Genomic DNA, 15413 nt, shown 5'->3' with positions numbered 1-15413 from the left:
TTTTTTTTTAAAGATTTTATTTATTTATATGACAGAGAGAGACAGCGAGAACAGGAACACAAGCAGGGGGAGTGGGAGAGGGAGAAGCAGGCTTCCCGCTGAGCAGGGAGCCCGATGTGGGACTCGATCCCAGGACCCTGGGATCATGACCTGAGCCGAAGGCAGACGCTTAACGACTGAGCCACCCAGGCGCCCTAGAGTCTCTGTCTTAATGGAATGTTATAGTCCACAGGAAGATAGGCAGTAAGTGACAAAACTCAATGTAACAAATGTTGTTTATGATAGTGGGGTTACATAAATGTGTTAAAGGAACATAGAGCTGAGTCTGCTGACTCAGTCTAGAGAGGGTCAGAGAAGGTTTCCCAGAAGGAAGTGACATCTAGACTGACAGTTGAGAAGCATATAGGAATAAGCCAGGCCAAGAGGGTGTGGAGAGGGGGATAGAAGTGAGAAACAGAATAATATTCTAGCTGAGGGAATGCCTGGACCATTGGAATGATACTCCTTTTTTTTTTTTTTAGATTTTATTTATTTATTAGAGAGGGACAGAGATAGCAAGAAGAGCGCATGAACGGGAAGGAGAGGGAGAAGCAGGCTTCTCGCTGAGCAGGGAGCCCGATGTGGGGCTCGATCCCAGGACCCTGGGATCATGACCTGAGCCGAAGGCAGACGCTTAACAACTGAGCCACCCAGGCGTCCCTGGAATGATATTCCTGTCATAGTCATAATCCCACCTATACTTTTATCCCATGTCAGATTCCACATTCTTCTTGAAACCATAGGGAGGCGGATTTTCTCCCTTCCTAAAACTACTCCAGCACTTTGCTTATATCTCTACTGACATTTATGATATTCTGCCATATGTTTTGAAAGCAGTTATTGTATCTATATTCTCTTTCCCTTATGAGTCTAGTATGTGTCTTGAGTCTGTGAGGTGCCTAATTAAATATTTGTGGAGTTAAGGATGTGCCCTGTGCAAGATAGACACTGGGCAGAAATATACAGGAAAAAACTCGTAGTATTTGAAATTTTGTTAAAATTAGATCATTTTACACTTAATTGGGAAATAACAAAAGTAATGAGCAATTCTTTCCACAGATGTGTAAAATGCAGCTTAAAAAAACACTCTCACATGCAAGGTCAGGCCGATAACTGATTATACCCAGCCAGTTGCCTCATTGTATGGGAACCAGTTAAGGTATTAGCATTGGTCAAAATGTATTGAACAGTATACTTAAATATATTTTATTATATGTAAAATATACTTTAATAAAATAAGGTGTAAGGAGGGGAGAATTATACCCTAATTCTAGTTAGGAATGATGGAAACCCAGTAAGTGAAAACTGAGGATGGTTTGCACATAATTTGTTCTGTACTCTATGTAATGAAGTATCTGTGATTTGCTGATGCTCTTATGGTAGAATCAGTCAGAACTCCTAAGTTTACTGAATTATAGATTCTCCTGCCTGGAATGCACATGAATGAGCACACTTACATGTGCACCCTCATTTGTTTGTGGAACCGTCTCTCCCCTCCCTCCCATGACTCCAAAGGATCGAAGCGATTTTTTAAAATGATTGAAAAAGAAACAGATCTGCTTCTGTTCTCCCAGAAACATGGTGGTGGCTTTGAAGGAGCTATCTATTCGGGGTGACTTTCGAACTACAGTTGAATACCTCATCAAATTGTTGGAGACTGAAAGCTTTCAGTTGAATAGAATTGACACTGGCTGGCTGGACAGACTGATAGCAGAGAAAGTACAGGTGTGTATTTCCCCACTTGCCAAACAGCTTTGGGGATTGGGTTTTTACAGGGTTGTGGTGTGATCAGTCCATGTCACTAGAGAAAATGTATTTGATTCTAATGTAAATGATGCTTGATCTACTTGGAAAAAATCTAGGAGTCAGTGTAATTTTAGCACCGTAGAGTCCTTGTGCCTGTGTTACCTGGTCATTTTATGGGTTCTCGTATTACTTCCTGTAGTGTATTTGAAGAGAGGCATCCAGGGATTGAAATACTTCTGTCCTCATTTGATGTTAAGTCAGCTTCAGAGTTACCAACTTTTACATCCGTCTACCAAGTGCTGATGAGAGGGGTCTCATTTAAATCAGCAGTTACCCCTTGTTTCTGAATCACTGAGCTATTCTAAATAAAATTTTGTATAAAATCATTAGACTCATCTAAATTATCTGAAGGTCCAAATTTTGATTATATACCATTTTTCTTTGAGATTAACAGTAGCCAGATCCTTACACCTTTTTGATTTTGTTTATGACAAAATCTTGTTTTTGAACTCCTCTTTGATGGGTTCAGTGGAAATCTTAGGGAGAGTAGAGAGAAAGGTATTTTTCATCTCAATTCAAATGAAGCCTTTATTCAAATTCTTTTTTTTTTTTTTTTAAAGATTTATTCAGGGGCGCCTGGGTGGCTCAATCGTTAAGCGTCTGCCTTCGGCTCAGGTCATGATGCCAGGGTCCTGGGATCCAGCCCCGCATTGGGCTCCCTGCTCAGTGGGGAGCCTGCTTTTCTCTCTTCTGCTCTCCTGCTTCTGTTCCCTCTCTCACTGTCTCTTTCTCTCTCTGTCCAATAAATAAATAAAATCTTAATTTAAAAAAAGATTTTAGAGAGAGAGAGCACAAGTGGGAGGGGCAGGGAGATGGAGAAAGAATCTCAAGTGGACTCCAGACTGAGCACGGAGCCCAATGTGGGGCTCAATCTCATGACCCTGAGATCATGACCTGAGCTAAAAGGAAGAGTCGGACACTTAACCGACTCTGCCACTCAGGCACCCTTGCCTCTATTCAAGTTCTAAAAATAAATATGTTTTTACCTCAAATATCAGTTGAATAATAAGGATGGAGGTTCTCAATGCTAGCTGTTTCTTCAGAGCATATGTGTACCTGATTTAAATTGAGGAGCCATGGTGCTAAGTGACCATGCTTTTGATCTGCCTTCTTTTTCTTTCTTTTAGGCAGAGCGACCTGACACCATGTTGGGAGTTGTATGTGGGGCTCTCCACGTGGCAGATGTCAGCCTACGGAATAGCATCTCTAACTTCCTTCACTCCTTAGAAAGGTAGGCTTTGTTTGTTATAGGCACGTTAACCAGTAGTCCTGGTTTGAAGATCCATTTATTCTTCTCTCTATTCCTGGCAGTTTGTGAGTGCTACATGTTATTCAATGATCATGGAGGTGGGGGAGAGAAAAGATGTGGGAGGTTTTTTTTTTTTTAAGATTTATTTATTTATTTGAGAGAGAGCAAGCAGGGTGTGGAGATCAGAGGGAGGGAGAGAATCTCAAGCAGACTCCTGCTAAGTGCAGAGCCCATCTTAGGGCTCGATCTCACAACCCTGCGATCATGACCTGAGCCTAAACCAAGAGTTGGACACTCAACTGACTGAGCCATCCAGGTGCCCCAGAATGGGTTGCTTTTTAAAAACGAATCCGGCCGAAATAAGCATTCTCTCCTGTACAAGCATGAAATCTCTCCAACTCCCCCCCCCGCCCAGTGATGAAAATCTGGTGTTTCTCTCTAGAATCAAACCCTGAATATTTCATATATTGCCTGCAACACCTTTCAGAAATTCATAATTGAGGCTGATATTCAAGATGACCTCATGAGTCTAGCAAATAGAGGATCAGACTATATGGGGCTAAACTAATTTCTAACTCTGGTTCTAGAGACTAAGCTCTGTCTTTGAGTCCCTGGAGGAATGGTCCGAGGGACTAATCATTTTAAAGCACTTTAATCACAGGCACTTTATTTCCTTCTGTGTTGTTAGACTGATACAAGCTTTCTTTTAAGGTGTCTGAAAGGAAGAAACAAAGTTTTAAAAATTGAACTGAGATTGCACAGTTATTCAAGTCTTACGATAAATATCTTTCATTGTGTTGCTTTCATGCACTAAAACCTTCAGCAGCTCACATTACCCTTGTGCATTAAATCTAAATCCCTCAATGTGTGACTTTCAACTCCCTATATACTTTGGCCCCTTTTTACCAGTCCAGTTTCACTTATATCTGTTCCTTACCATGCAATCTCTAATCTAGTTAAATGGCTTTCCTACTAGTGTACAAATGTGTCACACATAATCTCCTCTGCAAACTTCCCTCCACCTTTTTAATGTTAATTAAAAATAATGTTATTATTTTTATTGACTGATTGATTAAAGATTTTATTTATTTATTTGACAGAGAGAGAGAGAGCACACAAGCCAGGGGGAGAGGGAGAGGGAGAAGAAGGCTTCCTGCTGAGCAGGGAGCCCGATGCAGAGCTCGATCCCAGGACCCTGGGATCATGACCTGAGCCGAAGGCAGATGCTTAATCAACTGAGCCACCCAGGCGCCTCTATTTTTAAAACATGTATTTTGAAATAATTTGATTTAAAGAAGAGTGGCATCAACAGTACAAACAACTTCTATATATTCTTCGCCCAGATTGACCGGTTATTAACATCTTGCCTCACTTGCTTTATCACTTACTCCCTCTTTCTCTCGTCAAAAGTCTTTCTTGATAATGTTTCCCTCCTTGGCAATGTCCTTCCCTTTCCCTTCAACCCAGCCACGGCCTATTACCTTTTTTTTTTTTCTTTTACTACCCCAAATGAAGTCCCAGTTGATAGCAGTAGATGGGGGTTGATTTTACTGGGGCATTTCTCTTTTTTTTAAGTTTTAATTTTATTTATTTTTAATAACGAGTAATATATTCACATTGTTCCAATTTCAAAATGCACAAAAAGGTAGATAGTGAAAAGTTTCCTTCTTTGACCACCTAGTTTTTTTCCCTGTAGTCAATCCATGTTACTAGTTTCTTCTGTAACCTTCCAGACATATTGTAAATTTATATAAGCATATACACGTAATATTTATTTCTTCCCACCCCTTATTTTTTAAAAACACAAATGGTAGCATACTCTGAAACTGTTCACAGTTTCACTTGCTTTTTTTCACTTAACAGTATGTTTTGGAGAGTAGTTTGTATTAGTACATAAAAGCCTCCATCTTTCTGGGCACCTGGCTGGCTCAGTCGGTAGAGAATGCAACTTTTGATCTCGGGGTCGTGAGTTCAAGCCCCACATTGGGTATAGAGATTATCAATAAGTAAACTAAAAAATAGATACATAAAAGCCTTCCTCTTTCTTTTTAATGACTCTATAATATTTCATTATAGGGCTTTTTCATAATTCATGTGTCAGTCCCTTACTGATGGTCCTTTAGGTTGTTTCCAGTCTTGATATTCTAAAAAGTGCTACCATTAATAACCTTTGAGATTTCCTTATAAACTTCTGGAACTTTCTGGAAGTAAATGTGACTCATGTTGTTGTTTCAGGGGTCAAGTCCTTCCTGCGCATACACTTCTGAATACAGTAGATGTTGAACTTATCTATGGGGGAGTCAAATATGTACTTAAGGTATGCTGAACCCCACTGAAGACTACACTGTACTTTTTGTCTTTCTTTGTTAGCTTGCTTTCTTTAGGTCCAGAGATGGGAGAAATGTTTGGTTTACTGCAGGGCAGGGTATTAGTGAAATTATAGTCATTATTTGTGTCCGTAGCCTGAAGCAGTTTTTGATGTTTCTATGAAAATGTTTTAGTGTTCTTTAATATGACATAGGCAGCCACGAGATAAAGGAGTCAGAGAACAACCAGGCTAGGGAAAAGCATCGAAGGTTGCCCTATGAGCTTGCAGCAGTAGTTAGCCCAGCCCACAGACACTGATGCTAAGAGCACCTTCTTCTCTGAGAGAGCTTTCTTTCCTATATTTTGGAAGTAATTATTTCTGGGGCCCCACCTGGTAAGGGACACACTGACTTGTCCCTTCTGGTTCTCACTCCCTGCAGGTGACTCGGCAGTCCCCCAACTCCTATGTGGTGATCATGAATGGTTCATGCGTAGAAGTAGATGTGCATCGGTTGAGCGACGGCGGGCTGCTCCTATCCTATGATGGCAGCAGTTACACCACCTACATGAAGGAGGAAGTGGATAGGTAAGGGGCTGTGTGAGGGCCACTTGCTGGTCATTGTGTCCGCTTCCCTCTCAGTAGTCAGCAGCTCTGCAGCTTTTTCAAGGTCTTTTTGGGTATTCTTTTTTAAATAAAAAGAATAATACATGTACTTAACAAAAATTTCAAAAGTACAAAAGTGTTTACAGTTAAAAACATTGTCTCTCTGCCACTCCAATGTGAGTAGACAATGAAAAATAGGTTCCTCTCTTTTTAAGCAACCACTGTTAACGGTTTATTTATTTTTGCAGGAATTTTATATGTATATACAATTTATATATATGTACATACTGTGTTTTTCTTGTGAATACATCCACAAATAAAAATAACCTTTAGATACTGTTCTGCACTTTATTTTTTTCCTTTAACATAGATTATAGACTGTTCAACACCAATCATTCAGTGTTGTTGTGACAGTGAAATGAATTAACACGTGTAAAGTGCTTAGAACATTGCCTGGGACATAGTAAGGGTTCAAGAAATGTTAGCTGTTATATCATCATCATCTTCATGTTTTTTTGTTTTTTTTTTTTTAAGTAGAGTTGTCTATTCTTTTTAATGGTCATATAGTGTTCCATTGTATGGATGTACTATAATTTATTTAATCTGACCCTTATTGAAGGAAGTTTTGGTTATTTGCATTGTCAACAAAGATGGAATGAGTGTTCTTTGTGTCTATGTGTATATAGATAAGGTTTCCAGTTCGGCGTGCACGCACATGTGTGCGTGGGTATGTGCGTTGTGTTTTTGTTTTGTTTAAGATTGACATCATTCTTCCGTTCTCTTTTACAACCTGAGGTGCTTTATTGGCTTACATACTCCTACTTATCTCCTAGATATCGCATCACAATCGGCAATAAGACCTGTGTGTTTGAGAAGGAAAATGACCCTTCAGTGTTGCGCTCACCTTCTGCTGGGAAGTTAATCCAGTACATTGTGGAGGATGGAGGCCATGTGTTTGCTGGCCAGTGCTATGCTGAGATTGAGGTCAGGGCATGGGAGGGAAGGTAGGAAAAGAGTCTGCTGGGATGGACTAGGACTGAAGAGTAACAAAAGAAATAGAAAATAGAAAGTAAAGAGCATTCGTTGGTTTTATTGGCTTATGAACACAATTTTAGAAACAAATAAGAAGGGGCGCCTGGGTGGCTCAGTTGGTTAAGCGACTGCCTTCGGCTCAGGTCATGATCCTGGAGTCCCGGGATCGAGTCCCGCATCGGGCTCCCAGCTCAGCAGGGAGTTTGCTTCTCCCTCTGACCCTCCTCCCTCTCATGCTCTCTGTCTCTCATTCTCTCTCTCTCAAATAAATAAATAAAATCTTTAAAAAAAACCAAAAAAAAACAAATAAGCTCAGAGTTTTTCTTTGACAGATGAGGAGTCTCTTCCTCCAAAGATAGATACTAGACAATGGCACTTATTGAATGTCAGGAATCCTGCTAAGTGCTGGTTATACAGAAAAAAATATGATAGGTGGAGTGGGGCCACAAAACAGACAAGTAATGAAATACGAATTCTGAGAGAGCTAAGCACAGAGTGCAGGGGGCCGCTTAACCCAGATTGGGGTGCAGCTGGTGGATGTAGTGGGTAGTAGGGGAAAACTTCCTGAGAGAGGACTTGGATCTTACTTTTGAAAGATAGGTAGTAATACACCAGGTGAAGAAGGGCAGGGTGAATGTGTAAAGGGAAGAATAGCGTGAACAAAGGCACAGAAGAGAAGATAGTATATTTAGGGAACTGCAAGTACATATTGTATTGCTTGAGAATGGACTGAGGTTAAATGGGAAGTGGCAAGCAAAGATGCTAAATAAGTAATCAGAACTTGAGGTCATGTAGGACCTTATGAGACATACTAAGATGTTGAGACTGTCCTGGAGGCAGTGAGGAGTCCCTGAGGATTTTACACAGAAGAGTGATAACGACGAGATTTGGGCTCTAGAATGATTGCATTTAGTGACCTCGTTGAAGATGTATAGTGGGTAGGGAATCCTGTTGGGAGGTTTTTCAAGTACTCTAGGCCAGACATGATAAGGGCCTAAATCAAAGAGATGGCAAGAGAGGAAGATTTCTGAGAGAGCTTTAGAAGAGGTACTTGGCTGGGCTTGGTAATTGGCGGGTAAGGGAGAAAGAGGAGTAAAGAATGACCCTCAGGTTTTGGCGTGGGAATCTTAGGTTGACAGACCAAGCACCTAAAGCCATGGGTATGAGGAGGCTAAATCGTTAATCAGTTCTAAGTATAAAACAAGTAAAACACAAACTATGGCAAAATCAATTTAAACATTAGAAACAGGAAATGTCAGTAGCTGTCACTAATCCCTAAAGCTAGGTCCTGAGAGATTTTCTAATTGCTTTCCTTGTACTCTCTTGGAGGTTTCAGGTTTCTCATTTTTCTGGGTTGAATTAGAGATAATATGACTTAGATGTTGAGGCGAAAAACTAGCCTCTTTAAATCATTCATCTGTGTAAAGAGAGGGTAAACTCTAATTTTATTCATTTTTCATTATAGGTGATGAAGATGGTAATGACCTTAACAGCTGCAGAGTCTGGCTGTATCCATTATGTCAAACGGCCTGGAGCAGCTCTTGACCCTGGCTGTGTAATAGCCAAAATGCAGTTGGACAACCCCAGCAAGGTCCAACAGGTGAGTAGGAAGGTACTTTTAATTTTGCTCTCCAAGAGCTGATAACACGGTAGGGGTAGTTTGGAGGGGGCAGATGATTTCAGTGTTTAGTTTCCTTAAGCTTTTCTTTTCTTAAGCTTCCTTCCCTCTGATCTCATGCCTTGTATTTGTGCCTATAATGTTATGGAACTAGACTTTGCAAGAATTACTGTGATACTGATATTCTATGATTTCCTCATGACGCTTCCTCCATTGACTTCTCTCCTTGTAGCTGGGTATGATGAAGGGATGTCTTGATTTTGAATGATGAATCTAAGTTGCAGTGGTGTGTGTGTAACCTGGATAGAAGGTAGTGGATGACTTGATCTCTCATTGGGGTTGACAGGCTGAGCTTCACACGGGTAGTCTGCCACGGATCCAGAGCACAGCACTCAGAGGCGAGAAGCTCCATCGAGTGTTCCACTATGTCCTGGATAATCTGGTCAACGTAATGAATGGATACTGCCTTCCAGATCCTTTTTTTAGCAGCAGGGTATGAATCACTTCTCTTCGGGAAAGGATGTACAAATAGGGTACCTGTTCTCCAAGATAGATTAAAAGTCACATGAGGATTTTTTTAGAGGGAGTGAAAGAAAGCTGTTGGGCCTGAAACCTTGATTTATGGGATTTGAAGTCTTTAAATCCTTGCTTCTTATCTGTGTTACTGATTTCACATTTAATTGGGATTTAAACCAGAGAACAATGGCAGTGTTAGGTGCCTATATTGCAGTTTCACAGTAAATACTGTATGGTACTGAATTTAGAGATATCACTTTATTTTGGGGATTGTGTTAATTTTGTCTGGATCTTATTTTATTATTTTCTTCTCAGGTAAAAGACTGGGTAGAGCGGTTGATGAAGACCCTCAGAGATCCTTCCTTGCCTCTCCTAGAATTGCAAGATATCATGACCAGTGTCTCTGGCCGTGTTCCCCCCAATGTGGAGAAGTCTATCAAGAAGGAAATGGCTCAGTACGCTAGCAACATCACATCAGTCCTCTGTCAGTTTCCCAGCCAGCAGGTATTTATAGAGTGACATTTTCTCTACTAGCTACCAATTCTGGAGTTCATGTAGGATTCCTTCCTGTTTGGATCCTCTCTCTGGATCTTGTGCTTTTGCAGTCTTGAGTGTTGTTGTGCCCTTCACAAAAGTGTCTCAGGATATAAGCCCAATAACAAAAGTATACTATATGTGAAATGTAAAGTATTTGTGGTTATGAGGAAAACCTACTGGCCATGTAGTTCATAGAGGTTTATTCTTGGGCCTGTGCCCTAATTAGATGAATTTTGTGAATTTAAAGTAGGGAGATATTTGAAGTTTTATTAGCAACAACTTCCTTACTGTCCCAGCAGCATGCTTACCCTTTGCCTGTGAAGCTAATTTACATGTAGGGAGTTAAGCTAGGCAAGTAGGGACTAAAGTTTGGACCTTGACCATAAGCATATCCTGCCTGTCAAGGGCCTCTGGTGGGGTGGTATCTTTTGTGATACACTCATTAGTTCATATGGGAAAGGGTGAAAAGAAATAAAAGTTGCTTATTTCACACAAGCCTCTAACCTATGCCCAGTAACTTCCAGTTGCTCCCAACATGGGAAAGACGGAAATGATCATGTTATAATTGAGATTACTGGTTGTGATGCTACACAGGCTAATACTTTGGGTCCCTTTGTTGGTTTGGGTTCATTTTTTTTTTCTCTTTCTACTGCTTTAGATTGCCAACATCCTAGATAGCCATGCCGCTACATTGAACCGGAAATCTGAGCGGGAAGTCTTCTTCATGAACACTCAGAGCATTGTCCAGCTGGTTCAGAGGTAGTTACATGTAACTCCAGAAGAAAGATTCTTTTCTTCTAAGTAGTCACCAAGAGATTTACCTCAGGTTTGACTAGAGAAATTAGAAAGCACTTGTATCTTAGAAAATACCTTGTATCTTCTAAGTACCTTAGAATTGCGAGCTAAAATATTTCTGATTACTTCTTTCTAGTCTACATCTTTCTGTCGATTATTAAGGCACAGAAATTTCATTGCTTTCTTTTTCCTTGCAGTTTTTTTTTTAAAGATTTTATTTATTAGAGAGAGAGCGAGAGCAGGAACACAAGCAGGGGGAATGGGAGAGGGAGAAGCAGGCTTCCCTCTGAGCAGGGAGCCCGATGCGGGGCTCGACCCCAGGACCCTGGGATCATGACCTGAGCCGAAGGCAGACACTTAACAACTGAGCCACCCAGGCACCCCTTTCCTTGCAATTTTGATGAAACTCCTAATTTTTCTTCTGGCACAGGGCCGAGTATGACATTCATTCCTTAGCTTATGGAGCCAACTATTGGACAGAAGGAACATTGACAGAACATTTTCAACTTTGAGATGCTCATAAATTTTTCAGATAGCTCTTAGCCATTTCAGGAGTGTAGTGATCATTGATTCTTAGCAGTGGGAACTGAACCAGAGTGCTGTTACGTAGGGCTATCAAGTGGTTTTTGGGGTTTTGTCCTCCTTTTTTCCTCTCTCCTTTAATTAAAAAGAAAAATCTTGTCTATAGGCAGATTTCTTAGGCTTAGAATTTAAGTTGATCCAGTTAGTTGATTTTAGGCTGGCCTCTGTCCTGCCCTAGAACTCAGTGGGAAAGCAGTTCAGTAGAAAATCTAGAAAGTAAACCTGGGCTCTGGGCTTATAATTTAAATAGTCTGTTATTTAATAGTGTTAGCCTGTCGGGGTTTTCACTGGAGACTTCTTCTGCTTGCATAGGTACCGAAGTGGCATCCGAGGCCACATGAAGGCTGTGGTGATGGATCTGCTGCGGCAGTACCTGCGAGTGGAGACCCAGTTCCAGAATGGTAAGCCTCTTCCTGAGGACTCTGTTTCTGAGAAAGGTTCCCTGTAGGACTGTGCAGTCACTGAGCCAGTTCTTCCTGTCACTAACACCTGCCATGAACAAACTCTTCCCCCTGTTACCCCTTCCTTAAAAACTAAACCTCCATATCCCACTGGTGCCCAAGAAAGGACAACAAAACACAGCTTGATGAGATTGTGAATCCGGTGTGCTTCTGGGAAAGAGTTGAGATAATTTTTCTAGTGGAGATGAGTATTCCCTGTTGATGTCTTCTTGACCTTGTTTAGTGAGAGTTGGTTGAGTCATGACCAGGCTGAAATTGAAAAACTCTATCTGAAGAGCTTGCCTCTTGGCAGCTAATCCACAGATTGAGCCACAGTCATCTGAAAAAGGCTCAGATTTTCCAGTACTTTTCAGTGTATCATTTCAGTGGAATTTATCCCTGGCTTTCTCTGAAGAGCTTCATTAAATGATGTATGCAGTTTCTAAATGTGAAACACCTCTAGCTAAGATTTTAAAAGCTTCGTATTGCTGATATTGCTTCCTGCCACAAGGTGGCAGTGAAACATCATAGAATTTGAAATACTACTAATTGTTTTCTTATATGTTTTGCTTTCTTTTGCATCTTTTAAAGGGTGGCTGTGCCATTCATAATCAGCAAAAATACTCAAGTAAAAATTAGCAAACCAAATCCAACAATGTGTAAAATAATACATCACAACCAAATTGTCTTTATCTCACTAATGCAAGCTTGGTTAATATCAGAAAAACCAACTACTGTAATTTATCATCTGGTAGATTCAAGGAGGAAGAACCATGGTCATCTAAAGATATGGGGGAAAAATTTGACAAAATTTAATACTCATTCATGATAAATAAACTCTTGGCAAATGATGAATGAAATGGAACTTCTTTAAACATGTAAAGTTCCCATACAAAAAACATCCTTAGGTACTTCATGCATAATGGTAAAATTGAAAGCATTGTTGAGAGCATCCCCTTTAAGAAAGGAATAAGACAAGGACACCTGCTCTCACAGCTTCTATTCAGCATCATACTGGATGTCTGAGCTGGTGCAGTAAGATAAAAAGAATTAAAAGGTATGAGAACTAGAAAAGAGTAAGGAAATAAATCTGCCACCATTAGATACGATGTCAACCTAGAAGACCTCAAAATATCCACATATTTATTATTAGAATTAAAGTCTAACAAGGCTGTTGAATGCAAAAGTCAATATACAAAATCTAATATACATTTGAATTTTTTATATCTTTATAGTACAACAGTTGTTTAGAAAAGCAGTTTAGAAAAATAGACCATTTAAAATAGCAACCCAAAATATGGAATACTAAGGAATAAATCTAACAAAATATGTACAAGCTTCGGGACACCTAGGTGACTCAGGCGTTGGGCATCTGCCTTTGGCTCAGGTCATGATCCCAGGGTCCTGGGATCCAGGCCCACATTGGGCTCCCTCCCCGGCAGGAGCCTGCTTCTCCCTCTCCCTCTGCCTGCCGCTCCCTGTGCTTGTGCTCTCTCTTTCTCTGTCAAATAAATAAATAAAATCTTTAAAAAAAAAATGTACAAGCCTCTTTTGAAGAAAATTATAATGAGTAAACAATAATAAAGATCTAAATAAATATCACAGTCTTAGATTGGAATATATACTTGCAAAGTATTGATTCTCCCTGAATTCATCTATAGATTCATTGATGTTCCGGTAAAAATCCTAGTAGGGAATATCCATGGAATTTGTCAAGCCAGTTCTAAAATTTACGTGAAAGAAAAGCCTGACAATAAACAGGATACTTCTTTTTTTTTTTTTTAAAGATTTTATTTATTTATTTGCGAGAGAGAGAGCATGAGAGGGAGGAGGGTCAGAGGGAGAAGCAGACCCCCGCTGAGCAGGGAGCCCGATGCGGGACTCGATCCCGGGACTCCAGGATCATGACCTGAGCCAAAGGCAGTCGCTTAACCGACTGAGCCACCCAGGCGCCCTAAACAGGATACTTCTAAAGAAATAGAAGGTGGAAGGATTTGTCCAGTCAAATATCAAGATTTAATATAAAGCCATATTAATGAAGAGATTGTGATATTAGTGTAGGGACAGATTAATAGACCAATGGAACATAATGGCCTAGAAACAGATCCGCACATATATGAAAACTTACATTATAACACAACAGGCATGATCATGAGGAAAGGATAGACTTTTCAGTAAATCATACAACAATGGCTTATTTATTTGCAAAACCAAAAAAAAAAAAAAAAGAAAGTGGATCCCTATCTTAAACCATATGCACAGAAATCAATTCCAGATAAATTAAAGACCTAGACATGTTCTATAGAGGCAAAACTACTAATTTTTTAGGAGAATAGCCTTATGAACTCAAGGTAGGGAAGATTTTGTCATAGAAGACACATAAAGTGCAAACTATACAGGAAGAGGTTGATTAATTTGACTCCACTTAAGAGCTTCTGTTCATGTAAAAATCCCCAAAAGAGACTGAAAACATAAGCCACAAAGTAGGAGAACGTATTTACAAAACCTGCATCTAACAAAGGGTGTTAGTAAATAAGTAAAAGACAACCTCATAGAAAAATGGGCAGAAGATAATTCACAAAAGAGAGAATACAAATGATCCACAAATTTATGAAAAGATGTTCAAGCTCATTAGTAATTAGAGAAATGTGAGCATAAATGAGTTTGGCAAAAATTAAAAAGTTGGATCATCTTCCACTGCTTCTGTAAGTGACAGTGCAAATTTCCAAAGTGCAAACCACTTTGGAAAAGTTTGTCAGAACCTAATAGAGTTGAACATTTTAAATACTCTTCAACGTAGCAATTTTACTCTTAGATAATAGACTCTAGAGAAAGTCTTACATATAAGGAGACATATACAGGCCTATTCGTGGTAGCATTGTTCGTTTTTTTTTTGTTTTTGTTTTTTTTAAAGATTTTATTTATTTATTTGAGAGAGAGAGAGAGCACATGAGAGGGGGGAAGGTCAGAGGGAGAAGCAGACTCCCTGCTGAGCAGGGAGCCTGATGCGGGACTCGATCCCGGGACTCCAGGATCATGACCCGAGCCGAAGGCAGTCGCTTAACCAACTGAGCCACCCAGGCGCCCGGTAGCATTGTTCGTAATAGCAAAAAAGGCAGGCAACAATTAGAACATACACAAGTAGGATAGATAATTGAATTCTAGTATATTCCTACAATGGATTTCTATATAGCAGTGAAAGTAGATGAACCAAGTTACACATCTGAACAAAAGGATGAATTTCAAAAACATAACATTGAGAGATAAATGAAATAAATGTAAAGAAAAGCCAAAGAATGAGTAACATAAAATTCAGCTTAGCAGTTGTTTCTGAGGGAAGCACATAGGATCATTCAAAGATAATTAAAAATGTTCTAAGATAGGTGGTAGTTACCTGGGTGTTTATTCTTCTGTATGTATATTTCACAATAAAAAGTTTTTAAAAAGGGAACAGTTGGTATCATTGCTATCTTTCTGCTTAGGGTCTCTGCTGTCTCTTCCCTGGGTAAATAGTCTTTTTATTTCTCCTGGTGCTAGTGATTCCCTTTACCAAGATATATTTCTGTTGTCTCTTCAAAGCTTTCTTGGTTGGGAAAAGTATGAATTTGTATAGGACAACCAGTTTTTAAATAGCCTCTGTTTTGTTCTCAATGGGTCTTGTGTGAGATTGTCAATTCTTAAATATTGTAGCCCACTGTTACTCAAATATATTTAGTTTCATTTTGAAAAAAATCGATCTCTAATATTTAAAACACAGCCGAGTTACCCTGATTGAATGTACTCAGTATTCTAGAAATCCATGGTAATACAGTCGAACTGTTCTGGTTTGTAACTTAACATGGATTCTGAACTGAGGTGATAATCCTTTCGTATTTTCATGATTTCATA

The 15413-nt window shown here is 39.7% G+C and overlaps 1 protein-coding gene across 1 annotated transcript in view; it reads left to right on the top strand.

The window, feature by feature from the left end:
• ACACA (acetyl-CoA carboxylase alpha) overlaps nucleotides 1–15413 on the top strand; it is a 236136-nt gene that overhangs the window by 79385 nt on the left and 141338 nt on the right. Inside the window, exons 15-24 of the mRNA XM_081805979.1 lie at nucleotides 1614–1764; nucleotides 2973–3076; nucleotides 5330–5411; nucleotides 5842–5987; nucleotides 6839–6989; nucleotides 8503–8637; nucleotides 9002–9148; nucleotides 9487–9675; nucleotides 10367–10467; nucleotides 11398–11486. Of these exons, the coding sequence (XP_081662105.1) occupies nucleotides 1614–1764; nucleotides 2973–3076; nucleotides 5330–5411; nucleotides 5842–5987; nucleotides 6839–6989; nucleotides 8503–8637; nucleotides 9002–9148; nucleotides 9487–9675; nucleotides 10367–10467; nucleotides 11398–11486 (1295 nt within the window). The remainder of the gene's footprint in view (nucleotides 1–1613; nucleotides 1765–2972; nucleotides 3077–5329; nucleotides 5412–5841; nucleotides 5988–6838; nucleotides 6990–8502; nucleotides 8638–9001; nucleotides 9149–9486; nucleotides 9676–10366; nucleotides 10468–11397; nucleotides 11487–15413) is intronic.

This window comes from Leptonychotes weddellii, chromosome 15 (genome assembly GCF_054177405.1).
Source record: "Leptonychotes weddellii isolate Sample4059 chromosome 15, ASM5417740v2, whole genome shotgun sequence".
In the NCBI taxonomy this organism is placed as follows: Eukaryota; Metazoa; Chordata; class Mammalia; order Carnivora; family Phocidae; genus Leptonychotes; species Leptonychotes weddellii.
Note: the sequence above shows the minus strand (reverse complement) of the source record. Positions and strands in the feature narration are given on the sequence as shown.